Source organism: Pseudogymnoascus destructans, assembly GCF_001641265.1.
Source record: "Pseudogymnoascus destructans isolate 20631-21 unplaced genomic scaffold scaffold_22, whole genome shotgun sequence".
Taxonomy (NCBI): domain Eukaryota; kingdom Fungi; phylum Ascomycota; class Leotiomycetes; order Thelebolales; family Thelebolaceae; genus Pseudogymnoascus; species Pseudogymnoascus destructans.
In genome coordinates, this window is record NW_020167541.1 from 546,299 (window position 1) to 562,267 (window position 15,969).

General features: G+C 48.2%; 1 protein-coding gene across 1 annotated transcript; it reads left to right on the forward strand.

Moving 5' to 3' along the window:
• Positions 1 to 89: 89 nt before the first annotated feature.
• VC83_07901 (uncharacterized protein) lies at positions 90 to 5,271 on the forward strand. The gene has a single exon (XM_024471465.1). It carries the CDS (start codon positions 1,100 to 1,102, stop codon positions 5,024 to 5,026), a length of 3,927 nt encoding a protein of 1,308 aa, XP_024321024.1. The 5' UTR covers positions 90 to 1,099; the 3' UTR covers positions 5,027 to 5,271.
• The last annotated feature ends 10,698 nt before the right edge of the window (positions 5,272 to 15,969 follow it).

A 15,969-nucleotide genomic window follows, 5' to 3' on the forward strand; every position in this document is an offset into this window, starting at 1 on the left:
AGAATATCTTAATTCATTGGATTAAAACTCGGATTGCTCTGTGTTGCAATAAGTTATATAAACTCTAATAAATCCTAATTGGGGCGTGGAGACATTTGCCACCAGCTACACTGGAGCTTGTAGGGCGGTGGCAGAATTATGCACAGTAGAATCTTGGCACCGCCAGATCAGGTACTCAACCTCAGAGATGCGACTCAAAGAGCTTAATCACCAAACAATAGATAACGACTCTCCAACCATCGCCACACACGACGCTATTTCTCCTTCGATAGTCGAGGAATGGCACAAGACGACACATCTCCCCTTTCCGATCGACTGTGAACGATGAACTCCTTTGAACTGCGGCTCCAGCGACAATAAACACAATGCAGCGCGGCACTTCAAACCGCGGGTCGCGTGGCACGCCTGCCGACACGAGGGGTTCATCTTTCAGAGGGCGAGGGAGGGGGGCTGTACGATCATCGGGCTCCTCTAGTAAGTTCCTCCGAAAAGCCTTTCCGTTTCATTGGGGTCCAACACTTGCCCAAAGGATCCCGATCACGCCCAAACAAAGGTCAAAGTTGATCATCCTGCGGCACTTTCACGCAAACTTCCATTCACTTGTTACACGCCAAATGCACATATAAGCCGATGAAAATACTCAAACCTACGTGCAGATTCTACCCCCGAGCCGACCACCGAGAATTCATTCGAGGCCGAACGGAATGCGAACGCCGCCAAACGATCGCAGCGCGGACAACCAAGAGGTGGCAGCGCAAGCCTCCGAGGCACCCCAGAAGCAAGAGGAGCTTTCAAAAACAAAACAGTGCGATTCTCTAGCCCACCGGCGCAAGGTAAAAGTGCACCACAACCACAGAAGCCATTTACCATCTCAAAGAAACCTGGATCAGCGCCTCCCAAGAGCAAGCTATCCCAAACGACAAGCGCATCCGATCCGGATGACCATACTGCGAAAATTGAGAAAACTCTACAACAGAATGGGCTTTCGACTTATCCAGACTGGCCAACGGAGAGGCCTGGAGATCCCAGTGAGAAGGATGCGATTAAAGGATTCTGGAACACCACCAAGGCATACCGCGCCAAAGTTCGAACGGTGCTGATGAACAAGGGCCTCATTGACGATCCGGACAAGCCAAAGAAGCTCAGTGAAGCTATCGACTTCAAAGGGACCTGTGATGGGATGTGCCCAAGGTTCGAGCAGATTACTCGGATTATGGAACATGACGTAAAGAACTTGGAAAAAGACCTGGCGTTTGATGGATCTCTCTGGCCCGCCCCTCAGAAAATGATCAAAGCCTACGGCCGTTCGTCTGCAGGCCAGGATGCACCACTCCCAAGCGATATTCGCATGCCCTCTGCGCTTAGGAAAACCCTGGACTACCTGATTCAGGATGTCCTGGGCGACGAGAATAGGCTTGCGACAGTCCACAACTTCCTCTGGGACCGCACTCGCTCAATACGTCGCGACTTCACATTTCAACAGGCGTCTCTCACCGCGGCGGATTATATCGATGAGGTATACTGTCTGGAGACGATAGCTAGGTTTCATGTCATCGCCTTGCATCAGATGTCCAACCCTTTCAATACTTCTGACGATTTCTCCGAGCACCAAGAAATCGAACAGCTTGGCAGGACTCTGCTCTCGCTGATACACACCTACGAAGACTGCAAGTCCCAGAATATCCAATGCGACAACGAGGCCGAATTTCGGGCGTACTTTGTGATCTACCACTCCCGTAACCCTGCCATGATGGAAGCTGTTCAAGACTGGGGCAAGGATTTCTGGGAAAGCGATGAGATCCAGACTGCTACAGCGCTTGTGGAATGCCTGCACAACATCTGGGAAATCAATGGTCCCTTAAAGCCACAGTCCGCCAGCGAAATCGCCTTGAATATGTATAGCCGATTTTTCAAAATCATCCGCCAACCTGAAGTCTCCTACACTACAGCTTGTTTTGCAGAGATTCATTTCAACGGCGTTAGAAAGACTGCACTGATGACTATACTCTCGGCATATCGCAAACAGAGAGAGCAAACAACGGACTGGACGCTTCCTACGCTGAACACCTATCTCCACTTCGACACGCTCGACGACGCGGAAGCATTTATCGAAGGCCACGGGCTTTATATCAAGGAGGGGCCAGAGGAACCTTACATTGATTTCAACTCTGGGAGCTCATTAACAGAGCCGGAAACGAAGATCAAGCAGCCTCACTCGAAAAAATTGGTGGAAACGAAGCGTGGACAGAAGACTTTGCCGGCCTGCATATACCACAACGCCTTCGCGGATGCCGAGATTTCAGTGGTAGATGACAGTAACTCCCTGTTTGTCTCCGGGCTTGATGGATCCAATACATTTGCCAAAGCACCAGCACAAAATCAGAATATCTGGGGCTCTTCAGTTCAATACTTTGGAAAGGGACCGACCCAAAACCAGAATATCTGGGGTGCTCCAGCCCAAGAGGTTGCAAAGCCCCCTATATTTGGTGCGCCGACTCCAGCCGCGCCGCTGAAAAAACTCGGAGGCTTCATTGATAGCGATGATGAGTCCATAACCAGAGTACCGACAACTACCCCGTCTATTTTCCCGCCTACGTCGAACCCACCTGCCGCAGCGCCGTCTTTTAGCTGGGGTGAACCAGCAGCACCACCCGCGATGTCATTCTTCCCCCCTTCTCAAACAACCAACGCCCCAGCTGCAACTTTCCCCGCGCAGCCCAGCAATGTTGGGGCTGCTCCTTCTATCTTCTCAAAGCAGCCGGGCACCGAAGCACCTAGCCCTTTCTCTTTCACGCCGACTGCGGCTCAAAGCCAGCCAGCAGCCCCGCAGCCTGTCAGTCAAGCACCAACTACATCCTTCTTTCCGAGAATACAACAGACGAAACCAACCACATCAGGTGTCACCCCGTCCGCTCCGTCAATATTTGCACCGGCGACATCACCAGGAGCAAAACCACCTGCTGTAACAACCCAAGCCCCGGGATCATTTTCATTCCTCTCACAGAGTGCTGCGCCGACACAAACCACATCATTATTTGCACCGAAGACGGGGGCAGCACAACCTCCTGCCTCTGTACTGGCGGCTCCTTCTTCGTTCTTCCTGTCTGTCACCCAGGCCCCTGAAACATCGTCGCCTTTTATGCCAACTGCATCAAACATCGAAACAAACATACCAGCGATCAAAGAAAGTCCGAGAGCAGCAAAACCACTGTTTACCCCTTCTATTTCCACAGGCCAGGCTGCAGTGACTGCGACGGAGCCTACTACAACTGCAGCACCTCCGCCACAACCTACGGCAAATTTCTTCCCTACTACTGGAAGTGGAGCTGCACAAGTTGTAAATATTCCACAAGCGCCCCCAGTGACGCAACAACAACCTGCCCTGCCATCATTTGGTGCTATTAGCAGCGTTACTCCACCACAAGCAGGAGCTCCAGAGAAACCTCCTGGGGAGCAAGTTCGATACAATTGGCTTGCGCCGCCATCCTCGACAAAGCGCGCCAAACCAGCAGTACCAAGCACGGAGAAGAAGGCTGGGACCGATATGCGGCAAGGCCTACCAATGGCAGCTGCCGCGAAGAAACAAGTTGACACTTCGCCAACGAGCAAGACAGTCGTATCCAACTTAACGCCTTATTTGGCGGATCTGGCCTTATTCGGCGATGGCGGTATACTTGATCAGTTCACAATTGCTGAAGTTGAAAAGGCATGTCGGGCAGCATACGATGAATACTATGAAGAGCTTGAATCGGCGGCAGCCGAAGTCGTCGAAGAAGAGAAGAAAGCTCGGCGCGAGGCGGACGACTTCAGGCAGTACTCGCTTGGGGTAAAATACTTCTATCGCTGGCGTGCAAATGCGCAAAAACTTTGGCAGCGAAGACGTGGCAGACAAGCACGTGAACTACGGAAACTAATGGCTGAGCGAAACCAGGCTTTAGCGCAGGAGGCAAATGAGGATATCGTAGAGGACTTCAACAAGAGTCTGGCGAGTTCAAGAAGTAACAAGCGGAAGACCCAGGAGGATTTGCTGGCATCCACAGGCGTGCTAAGTGGCATTCGAAACTCCGCCGCAAAGATTAGGAAGGTCGTCCATGGAGATATCGTACCACCGCCACACCAAAGATCTACAACGCCAACAGGAAGCCCGCGAACTGAAAGCCGCTTCGGCAGGTCGACGTCATCTGTCGGCCATTCAACTTCACCGTTGCAATCACTCATTGATGCAGACCATAGGGCTCGCAGCACCACCGTTAGAGACCCCAACCCCAAGTCTTCTCACAAACGAACCCAGTCAGAATCTGTGGGCCGGAAGGCACCTCTCAACATGTCTGTTGGAGGCTCACGTATTCATCTAATGCCATCCGGTTGGAATCCAAAGGACGACAAAGGCCCGAAACCCAACAACGTCCAAACGGACTACTTCCGTCTCAAAGCCCGCGGAATCCACACGATGCCAAATGGGGCACCGCTTGCAAGCTCTGCAGCGTTGCTCATGAGGCCTAGCCTGATCAATAGCGTGAGGCAGTCAATGTTGACAAATTCTGCGAGCAGTGTCAGCAGCGGTTTAGCCACGCCGGACAGGCAACTAAAACGTTCCATCTCTAAACTTTCACTCTCTGCGCCGGCCAAGCGCTTCAGGACAGATCCGCTGCCGAAGCCGAGCCCCACCAACAAACAAGAGGCGGATGATATTAAAGCAAATGCAAGGAGGATTATGAACGAGGACTCCTCGAAGAGGCGGAAGGAGGAGGACCGACGAAGGAGCTTGGAGAAGGAGAAAACAAGGGATGAGGAGATGGAAGAGCTCTTTAGACGGAGCAGGAAGCTGAAAGACGACATGACACAGGGCGAGGAATGGTTCAAGAAGTATAATGAGAGTTGGAGCAGAAGCGCGTCTCGGAATTCAGAGTATGCGGCTACATCACGCGCGAAAACTGGTCCGACTGCCACTTCTGCGCCTCGGGGTTCAGGGCCTCCTAACAATAGAGGCCCTGCTCGCCAGCCGGAGGTGATTGAACTGGACTAAGAATTAGGAGGAGGGTAGGCGTTGAGGATATAGTTGCTGGACGCATATTAAGGGCGTTTATTTGATTGAGATACAACTCTTGTAACAAAGCAAGCAAGCATTTGATGGCGTTCGAATCGACCTATCTCAGATAGTCTGGGGGATTTTTTTTATACTACTATAGAACCAAGGAGGCCTTGGAAGGGCGTGTATATAGCCAAGATTGCAAGTGGGAAATATAAGTTGAACAACTACTTTTAACAGAATAACTTGATAATAATTATGCTACGTATTTTCTTTATTTCTGCGACTTGTATATAATCGTCATGATCACTCCCACGCTCACTCCCACACTCACTCCCACGCTCACTCCCGCTTTCGCTCTCGCACTCGCTCTTAGCAGCTTCTAGGTCCCGAATTGGGTCCCGATCCTCTAGAGGAATTGGGTTGCTAGCTCGAAGAAGAGCTTTTACCCTCTTTTTCCAGAGGCCAAACTGTTGAACCACCTCGGTGTATGCATCAAACCATGCCGTAAGCACTGGTTTTGTTGCACCGTCCATGCATACAGTTTCGATCCGTCGCCCAATAGCGACCTGTAGATGGGGATGTCGTTGTATGAATCGTGGTACCCAGTCGTGACCGAGGGAAAATCGTGGTTGGTCGCATCGTCAAAATTGAGTGACTGGTACGACCAGAGTTCTTCAGCTATTTCCTTCAACAACCGATGCCCAAGAGAATAGTCGCTGATTGTTAGGTTTTTAATCCATCCCACGCGTTACGCCACGACTTACGTTACTCTTGAATAGAAGCTGATCTACTAATTGTAGAAAGTAGAAAGGAACTCCTTGGATTCTTTAGTAGGAGGTAATACCAACAGCTGGTCTTTAGCTAGAAGAACCCATTTGAAGTTTTGAGGCTTAGTTGTCTCCTGTAACATTCTCTATGCTTGGTAAGCTCCCTTAGCGTCAGACTCTAGATGGAACCTATATTTTGTAGTCTCATATCCATTAGGGTACCATGCTGCTGGACCTAGGAGATACACCTCATAGTTGTCGTCATTCTAAGAGAAAAAATTCCTCTAGACTGCCAATTCTAACTTAGTAAAGTAAAGGTGTGGTAGGATACGATTATAGTAGATACTAGGTATGTTAGCAGATTACTATAAATATTACTATAGGATCATACCTCGTGCTTAGGCTAATAGCTAGTGGAAGCTTCTGTAAGAAGTCAGGGTCAGTGATAATCTTGTTGATGATCTTTAAGATAGAGCGATATGCCTTAGTCCACTTCTTGCGCTAGATCTAGAAGGCAAGGTTCTGCAATTTCCATGTGTATATTAGTATCAACTTGTAGAGGTATTAGAAGTTGCTTATAACTTTTAGGTATCTCCTGCTTGTTATTCAACCTTCTCCTAGATAGCACTCAGCTCCTTCATCCCAACACCATTAGCAGCATCATAATAGCGCCACATTGCCTCTTGTGCCACATCATCCTCTTTAGCCTCAGTCTCCTAAGCCTTGTTGCTATCATCCTATATGGCATACATGCTACCGCTCTCGCTAATCCTAAGTTATTGTTACACAAGGCTTGCATGTGTGCCATCATAGGTGCTATTCCATGGTTACTATAATGATTACTATAGAGGACTTACTGTTTGAGAATGACCTCCTCCTTCTTTGCCTTAAGCTTCTTAATGGTGTAGGCAACAGCTATAGTATCGGCTCGCTTGGCGTTATCAACCTTTAACTCATTCTAAGTCCATGTTGTTCTGTCGTGTTTAGATACGCTTAGTGAACTCATTAGTGGATTTTTCATCTAGGGCCTTACACTTGCCAACCATGATGAGAACTAGTTACTATAGTTATTACTCTAAGAAGAGATAGAAAGGACAGAGTAGACTTACTTTGATGAGTTTGACAGTTCTAGCTTGTATAGTGTAGTGGTATTTGAAGGTTAAAGAAGAAGAAGTAGTAGGTGGAAGAAGTGGCTAGTAGAAGAAGAAGTGGTAGGTAGAAGAAGAAGTAGTAGGTAAAAAACATCAATAGGTGCTGCCTATTTATTGTTGTTGTGGTAAAATTCACTTTAGGCGCCTATTACCATATATTTTAAAGATCAAAACTTCTCGCTTAAGTGAGAAGATAGGTGTTGTTTGTTAACAATAACCTTACCAAACAACTATTTCCTGATTTCAATACACCCTTAATATGTAATAGCTGTAGGTTGTTTAGTAAGTTCTTAGAACTTATAGTAATACTTACATTAACCTCTCTAGCTCCATGGCTTTAGATTCTGAAGCAGAATCAGAAGAGTATTGGCCTAGTTGCAATTCTAACACCCCTACTACCCTACTAAACTCTCCTCTACGCCATCGTAGTACTTGAAGGCGTGTTGCTAGAAGGCTCGAAGTAATCTAATTACTATAATGATTACTATAAAATCTTTACTGATTGAAAATAGCTGTTGCTCTCCATAAGATTCACTGTTACTAGAAGTCTACTAAGCTTGTGATCTCCTAGGCACCATTCTAATGCCTTGTCTAAGAGATTTGCTAGGATGTGAAGTTCAGTAGCCCTAGAAAACTACTTTTAGACATCTGCACTTGCAGCTCTTTAAGAAGCTGTAGAGATGATGCTGGTTTAAGAATTTAAGAGTAAGTGCTCCTACTATTATAGTAATCATTATAGTAACCATTTAGTGACCTAATTAGCTGCTATTCACGCTAAACGCATCACTATTCAACCAAAGGACATGCAACTTGTCTCAGCTATACGCCGCACCATGACTGGTTTTAGCTTCCTAGGTAATGTGAAATGAGGAATAGAGGAGTGAAAGGGAGGAGTGAAAGGGAGGAGTGAAAGGGAGGAGTGAAAGGGAGGAGTGAAAGGGAGGAGTGAAAGGGAGGAGTGAAAGGGAGGAGTGAAAGGGAGGAGTGAAAGGGAGGAGTGAAAGGGAGGAGTGAAAGGGAGGAGTGAAAGGGAGGAGTGAAAGGGAGGAGTGAAAGGGAGGAGTGAAAGGGAGGAGTGAAAGGGAGGAGTGAAAAAGAGGAGTGAAAGGGAGGAGTGAAAGAGAGGAGTGAAAAAGGCTAATAGCCTGGATTTGTATAGTAGAACTTCAATCTAATTCTTCTACTACATTCAGAGTATATTTGTAAAGCTTTTATATCAAAATAAACATGTGACTAGTTTGCTAAGAAACTGTTAGGGGACCACACCAGTCTAGGTGGTTTGCCCTGGATTTCCAACCTAGACCATAGTCTAGGTTAGAAAACCTTTAGACCGCTGGTTTGGAACCACCTGGATTTCCAACCTAGACCATAGTCTAGGTTAGAAAACCTTTAGACCGCTGGTTTGGAACCACCGGTTCCTATGACGCACACTAGGCAAGCTGAAGCCGGGCCCAGCTTAGTTCGGAGGTGAGCTCCAAGCTGCTCCCACTCACGAGCTTTGGGCCTAGAAAGCCGAGCTTCAAGCCTAGAAGCTTGCACCCAAAGAAGCCTAGGTAGCCCGCTAGGCTAGAAACCAGGCTAATAACCAGCTTAAAAGATGCTGCTGTAATTCAAGTTGTAACTTTGCTTTATGAATGCTAAATATCCGTTGCAAGTCTCTTGCAATTGTCGTCTGTCTAATTACAAGTGTTGTTGGATTTAAATGGCTAACAAGCTGCTGGAAGGATAGACTCTTAGGTGTATGTAATGGTAGGTTATTCGAAAAAAGCTAGCACCCGCAGAATGCAATTACGAGATATATGACAAGGAACTGCTCACAATCATCAGATGTTTCGAAGCATGGAGACCAGAACTCGAAGGGACAGATTTTCCAGTCCAAGTCTTGTCTGATCACAAAAGCTTGGAATACTTCATGTCCACCAAGAAGCTGACAAGAAGACAAGCTCGATGGGCTGAATTCCTCTCTCGATACAACTTCCAGATCATCTATAGGCCTGGGAAGCAAAATGGAAAAGCAGATGCTTTGACTTAAAGGCCTGGTGACAGACCAGAAGGCAATGATGAGGATGATCGACAAAAGCAACAGCTTCAGGTGTTGCTACCACCTTCGAGGCTACATCCAGACATTCAGAAACTCAAAGAACAAGGACAGACAGCTCAGCTAGCTCCAGTGGAAACTCATATCAGAGAAATGACAATTCTTGAGAAAATCCAAGAGTCTCAACTAGAAGACAAATTCTGCAAGGCTAATTGAACAAGCAAAGAGGTTGCATTGGCTTATTGCGGACTCAAAATGGGTGCCAGAAACCATTCAGGTGGACTTGTTGAGAGAAGTTCATGAACAACCTTCTCTGGGAAAGATGCTGCGAGTCATGAAACAGCACTATTACTGGCCAAACATGGACAAAACAATAATTCGATATGTCAAAAACTGCCATATGTAATGGTGGGTGCACTAGATGTGAGAATCTAGCCACCCAAGGAAGGGATGATTTTACTAAGACAACACACTGTCTTAGGAAAAAGAGCCAAAGGGTCGTAGCTTAGACGATTCCACAACTGAGCAATCAGGTGTATGATATAGTGGAGTGGTTTAGACAAGTTGTAACAAATGTTGAGTCTGAGAACTCAGGGATAAGTCAGAAGTTAGCACCTCACTGACTTTTCAGAAACAAGGAGTAACAAGATCAATGCTTGGAAGCTTGGAAAAGACGTAGAAGTATGTGATAGTCGATTTACTGTATTGTCTGCTTGCCCTTTCTTAAGGAAAGGGCAATCCTATTTTTATGCTAAAGGACTGTAGTTCTCTCATTTTCCAAGACTTTCCATGACTAACCAGGCTTGGTAACTGTAGTCAACGTAAGAGAATCCCATAGAACCATCTCCTAGGTTCCTAGCCTATAGGAAGTGAAAGGAGGTCCAAGGTCAGAGTACCCCTATAGACAAATTATGTCATGTAATGAATCATAGAGGTTGTAGAGATATGCTATGTGGTCATATCGGCCCAGTAACTAAGGAGCAATGACGTGTAATGAATCATAGAGGGTTGTAGCAATCGTTGAGTAGTATTGCTCTTGTTGTTGGTGTGACAAGCCAAAATATGTATAGTGACTTGTAGGTTTGAGGAGGAGATTTCTAAGTTTGCTCTTGAGTTTGATAGCAAACTGAGTGCAAGGAATGTCAGTATGACACCATAGTTGTCAAAGATCGAAACCATCTCGAGATGCCTACAATGGACTTCTACAACCAATCCCTATTGACAGTCGACCATGGATAGATATATCAATGGATTTCGTGACAGGATTACTACTCTGTAAAGGGAACAATGCTATCCTGGTTGTTACATGTAGGTGGACAAAAGTGTGTTTCGCTAGACAAGAAGGGACTACTGCAGAAGCTACAGCACAGCTCTTACTTCGACATGTATGGAAGCACCATGGTCTACTGAACTCGATAATATCAGACAGAGGTTCTCAGTTTATTGCAGAAGTCTGGAGTTTGCTCTGCAAAATTTGGAAAATTTCGGCCAAACTTTCAACTGCCTTCCACCCAGAAACAGATGGACAGACTGAGCGATTCAATGCAGAGCTCGAACGTTACTTGTGAGCCCATGTGAACTATCTTCAATGTAAGGATGCATTCTCGTCTCTCACTCTAAGGAGCAGACTCTGAGTAGCTGCGGGTCACGTGTGATCATTTGGGCGGGCTAACTGAGTCGGATGGGTTTCGGGTACTTAAGGGAAATGACTCACGAGGTTCCCACTGGTCACGTGTGATCATTTGGGTGGGCTAACCGAGTCGGATGGGTTTCGGGTACTTCAGGGAATTGACTCACGGGGTTCCCCCTTCATCTTTTTTGTATCCTTCGTAGTAGACCTATAGGATAGCATCCGTTTAGCCTCCGACTTGCACTCTCATATGCTATTACTGTGAGCTGGGTGCCCTGTGTCTTCACATTATACAAAAAAGATCACGCCTGCCGGGGACGGCCATACTTAAATAATATCCCACACCGGAACGACTCAGGAGAACTACCGTTACACCATCGACTGCGACTCAGTGACGTTTCGGAGGAGAGACCTGACGACTTCAAATAGCCGTGATTCCAGAGATCTCACAGACAGCCAGTGGATCAGGGTTTGATTCTTCAGAACAAGCTGGTATAGTCGCCGACGCGTTGGCGCCAAATAGGATACGAGATCCTTAAGAACCCCCTCATAGCACAGAGGAAATTGTGGACAAGAGCGTTGATAGCTATGAGCTACCGGAAGTCAAGCTCTTTCGTATCGGTACCGATACACACCCGAGGCAATATGTCGAAAAAGCCGACATCAAACATACCCCAAGACAACGACGGTCAACTGCCCAGAATGACTACCAGACAAACCACCGCTGCAGCTACGACCGCTGGGCCATCCGAAGACATCCCGAGTTGAATGGACCACCTCAAAGCACAGATACAGGAGGTCAAGGATCTACTAGTTATCCTGTCAGCATCCCAGACCAGAATCCCGTCCACACCGCCGGTGGACGCCCTCATACACACGGTCGAAGCTACGGAGCAACGAACGCCTCGCACGCGAAACACCCCCCGAGACAGTTCAATTGCTGCCTCTTCGGAACACTCGTTCTCCATCGATTCCAGGGTCATCACGAATGCACACCGAGGACCCTCCGAATCGCTATAAGAAATCAACCATCTCTGAGAAAATCCTTCCTCTCAGCGATGGGGTAGAACATACCTTCCTACAATGGAGCGCTTCGATTCCGGACCGACTTGTTGTCAATGAGGACCACTACCTTACCGACGTCTCGAGAAGAGCGTTGATATGGGGAACTACGACCGGCCTGGCGAAGACCTACCTAGAGCCCCAATACCTGTCCGCTACGCATGGGTTCCGCAGTGCTGAGGAGATGATGGATCTACTAGGTTCATACTACCTCACAGGCAACGAGACGGAACAGGCCAGGAACCTCTTCGATGACCTGCAAATGGGAGAGAAAGGGCATGCTGCCGAAACCTTCCCAGAGTTCAAGGCTCGTTTCCAAAGCTCAGCTATCACAGAACAAGTCTAGGAGTCGGAATGGTTTCGGTACATGTGGAACAAGTTGACTCCCCAATTCCGCAGCCGCGTCGCGATCATCAAAAACCAATGGAATGGGGAATACCAGACCATGGTACGAGAACTTACCGCCTTCAATCAGGAACGGCGCCGGAACAACGAATTGAATCTGCTACCCGCTCTCGCAAGGACGTCCACACGTACCACGGATATGGCAAAGTCATCAGCGTCGAAGCTGACTCGAGCCACATCCGCTCTGTTCACTCGAACCGCGTTCCTCCCCAAGCCAGCCATACCGGAACGCCTGAGAACCGCAGTCCCTGCGCCCTCAGGAAACTGTTTCAAGTGTGGCAAGCCCGGCCATTTCCAGGACAAATGCCCCCTTAACGCTACTATCAAGGAAATGGACCGTAACGACCCCGAGGCAGAAGAACAATGGGAAGAAGCTGTGGAACTTCAATCGGATGCATCCCTCGAGGAAAACGACGAGGCCTAGGAGAAGGCTCCTTCCTAGGTCTACACAAATGTGACCTGCGAGGACTAGACTTACGAGAACTCCTGGGAGGCACCCAGTTCTTAGTCGACACGACCCTGAGTATGAATGGACTCGGGGTGCAAACAAAGTCCCTAGCAGACACAGGAGCAAACGGCTACCTTGTCATTAACAAGCCTTTCGCAATACGACTGTCAAAAGCGCTTCAGAGCCCTATACGGAAACTACCCTACTCTGTACCCATACGTGGATTTCAGCGCAAAATCCAAGGCCACGTATTGGAGTATATTCGGTTACACTTAACAGTCGAAGGACGCCGAATATATAACTGCCCCTTTGTACTCCTGGACCTCGGAGCACAAGATGTGATAATTGGAAAGAAGCTTTTTAGCCGCTTCCAAATACTACTTGACTCTGCAAAGAGCCAGTTAGTATGGCCAAAGGAGTACCCGCCGACTCCTAGCTGGAACAAGGAGATCACCTTGCCCTACCACTCACGTGAAACGTCCATTAAACATCCTGCATACCAGTCGGATGCGAATCGCCGAGATTTCGCAATCCACCGCGAAGACAGACGCCGCGCAGGCGGACGCTCGATGGAAATGAAAGAGATAACTTCCGACTACGAAGAGATCGCCGATACGCCATCGAACCCACTACGAAACCAGGAGGTTTCTCCCCCACCGCAGAAAACCCTAGTACATAGGTTTACGCCCATGCATATATGCGAAATCAGTGCAAATGCTTTCCACCACGAGATGATGCGAAACGACTGAGTTTTTTCAGACTAGCATCTACGAAATCGATCAGATCATTCATGAAAAGGAGTTGGTAGAGGACGAAGAAACGCTCCGCCTCATCCAGCAGAAGCTTCCGCATATGCACCGGAGGTACACATGTCTTTTCGAAGTTGGAATCGGATCGAATTCCCCCCCACCGCATATACGACCACAAGATACAGCTCGAAGCCCCTTTACCAAACGCTTTCTCCCCGTTATATCGACAGGGCACCGAAGAGCTTAAGGCTACCAAGCAATACCTGCTGGAAAACCTGGAAAAGGGATTCATCGTCAACAGCAACAGCCCCTTCGCGTCCCCTATCCTATTTGTAAAGAAAGCGGATGGCAAATTAAGATTTTGCATCGATTACCGGAAGTTAAATGGTCTCACCCGGAACGATCCCTACCCCATCCCGCGTATCGACGAACTACTAGGACGGGTGTCAAAAGCAAAAATCTTCACGAAGCTAGATATCAGACAAGCCTTCCATCGTATACAAATGCACCCCGACTCAGAAGAGTACAGGACCTTTCGGACTCGCTATGGATCCTATAAGTGCAAAGTGCTGCCATTTGGACTGACGAACGGTCCCGCAACCTATCAGCGGTATATGAATGACGTCCTGATGCAATACTTAGATGACTTCTGTACCTGATGCAATACTTAGACGACTTCTGTACCGCATACTTAGACGACATCCTAATCTATTCAGAGGACCCTACGGAACACATAGAGCATGTGCATAAGGTCCTACAGCGTCTCCGAGAAGCTGGACTCCAAGCCGATTTGAACAAATGCGAGTTCAACGTCACCAGGACAAAATACTTGGGTTATGTTCTCACTACCTCCGGTGTCGAAGCGGACCCTGACAAAATCGAACCCCTTCGTAACTGGATCCGACCGACCACTGTTACGGGTGTGAAGTCCTACCTGGGATTCTGTGGCTTCTATAGACAATTCATTCGTAATTTTGGCAAAATAGCAAAGCCCCTCACCACCATCACTAGTCCCTCGGAGCCGTTCCGGTGGACAGACGAATGTGAGGATGCGTTCGAGGAATTGCGACGACAACTTTTAGCGGTACAGGCACTTCACCACTTCAACCCCGAATTGCCTACGAAGCTGGAGACCGACTCCTCTGATGGAGTGGTAGCTGGTGTCCTGTCTCAAGAACACCCTGACAAGCGATGGTACCCTGTAAGCTTTTACAGTCATGTCCTATCCGGACATGAGATCAATTGGGAGATCCACAACAAGGAACTATTCGCAATAGTAAAGGCCTTCAGAAAATGGAGGCCCGAGTTGGCTTCGGTGCGCCACTGAGTCGACGTGTACACTGACCACCGTTCGCTGGAATATTTCATGTCTACCAAGGTTCTCACCGTGAAGCAGGTTTGATAGATGGAGCTACTCTCCGACTTCAACTTCTGCATTACGTACACCGCGGGCAAAAATAACCAGAAGGCTGATATTCTGAGCCGAAGAGACCAGGACTTGGTAACGCAGCAGAAAGTCAAACTTGATAGTAGGGTGAGGGTATTGTTAGGTCCAAGCCGCCTGCACCCCCAAATCAGCACTGAACTCGCCGAGAGCTACATAGCATCCATTAATTCGATGGACACCCCCAAGCCCCAGGTGCCCTTCAATTTAATAGAGGCGCTATGTGCGGACAATCGGAAGTTGTTCACCGAGACTCGCGCGAAACAACCCCTACCGGATGGATTCGCGATGAACGACCAGCTCCTCCTGTACAAAGGCTGCCTATGTGTGAATCGCCACACCGACCTATGTACGAAACTGATCCGGGAAGTGCACGATCAAGTGTCGTCAGCACATCCAAGTGGCAGGAAAACCTACCAATTGCTCGCCCCAAAGTATCATTGGGTCAGGATGGAAGCGGACTGTTTGCGGTATGTACGAAACTGCATGACATGCCAGCTTTCTTACACCAATGTCACTAAGCAACAAGGATTTCTACACCCACTACCCGTACCCGAATACCCTATGCAACACCTCACCATGGACTTCAAGGAGTTCCCAAGGGACAAGCATGGATACGATAGCATCTTAGTGTTTATGGACCGACTCGGAAAGAGTTCGGTGACAATACCTTGCTACAAAACCACAACTGCCCGGCAGATGGCGCAATTGTTCATCGAATGGATATACCGATTCGGACACACTCCGGAGTCGATTGTAAGTGACCGCAGACCCCAATTCGTACCATCCTTTTGGCAAGAGTTCTGTCGAATTATCGGCATTAAGGTTAAGCTGTCGACTGCCTATCATAAGCAGACCGACGGGCAGACAGAAATCATGAACTGATACATCGATCAGAGACTGAGGCCCTTCGTATCCCATTATCAGGATAACTGGAGCGAACTCATCCCCATAATGGACCGCGTGCAAATGACACTCCCCCACGCATCCATTGGCATGACCCCCTACCGACTCAAGTACGGAACCGATCTGCGTACAAGTTGGGATTGGAACACTCTGAAAAGCACCAACCCCCGGGAGACCCTAAACCGAGAGGAAGCCAAGGCGGTTGCAGACCGAATGCATACAGCATGGGTCCATGCAAAGGAAAACATGGCAAAGGCACAAGAGAAATGTCTAAGCACGCGAATCGACGCCGAAGGGCCATCGACTGGGACGTAGGAGATAGAGTGTACCTATCGAC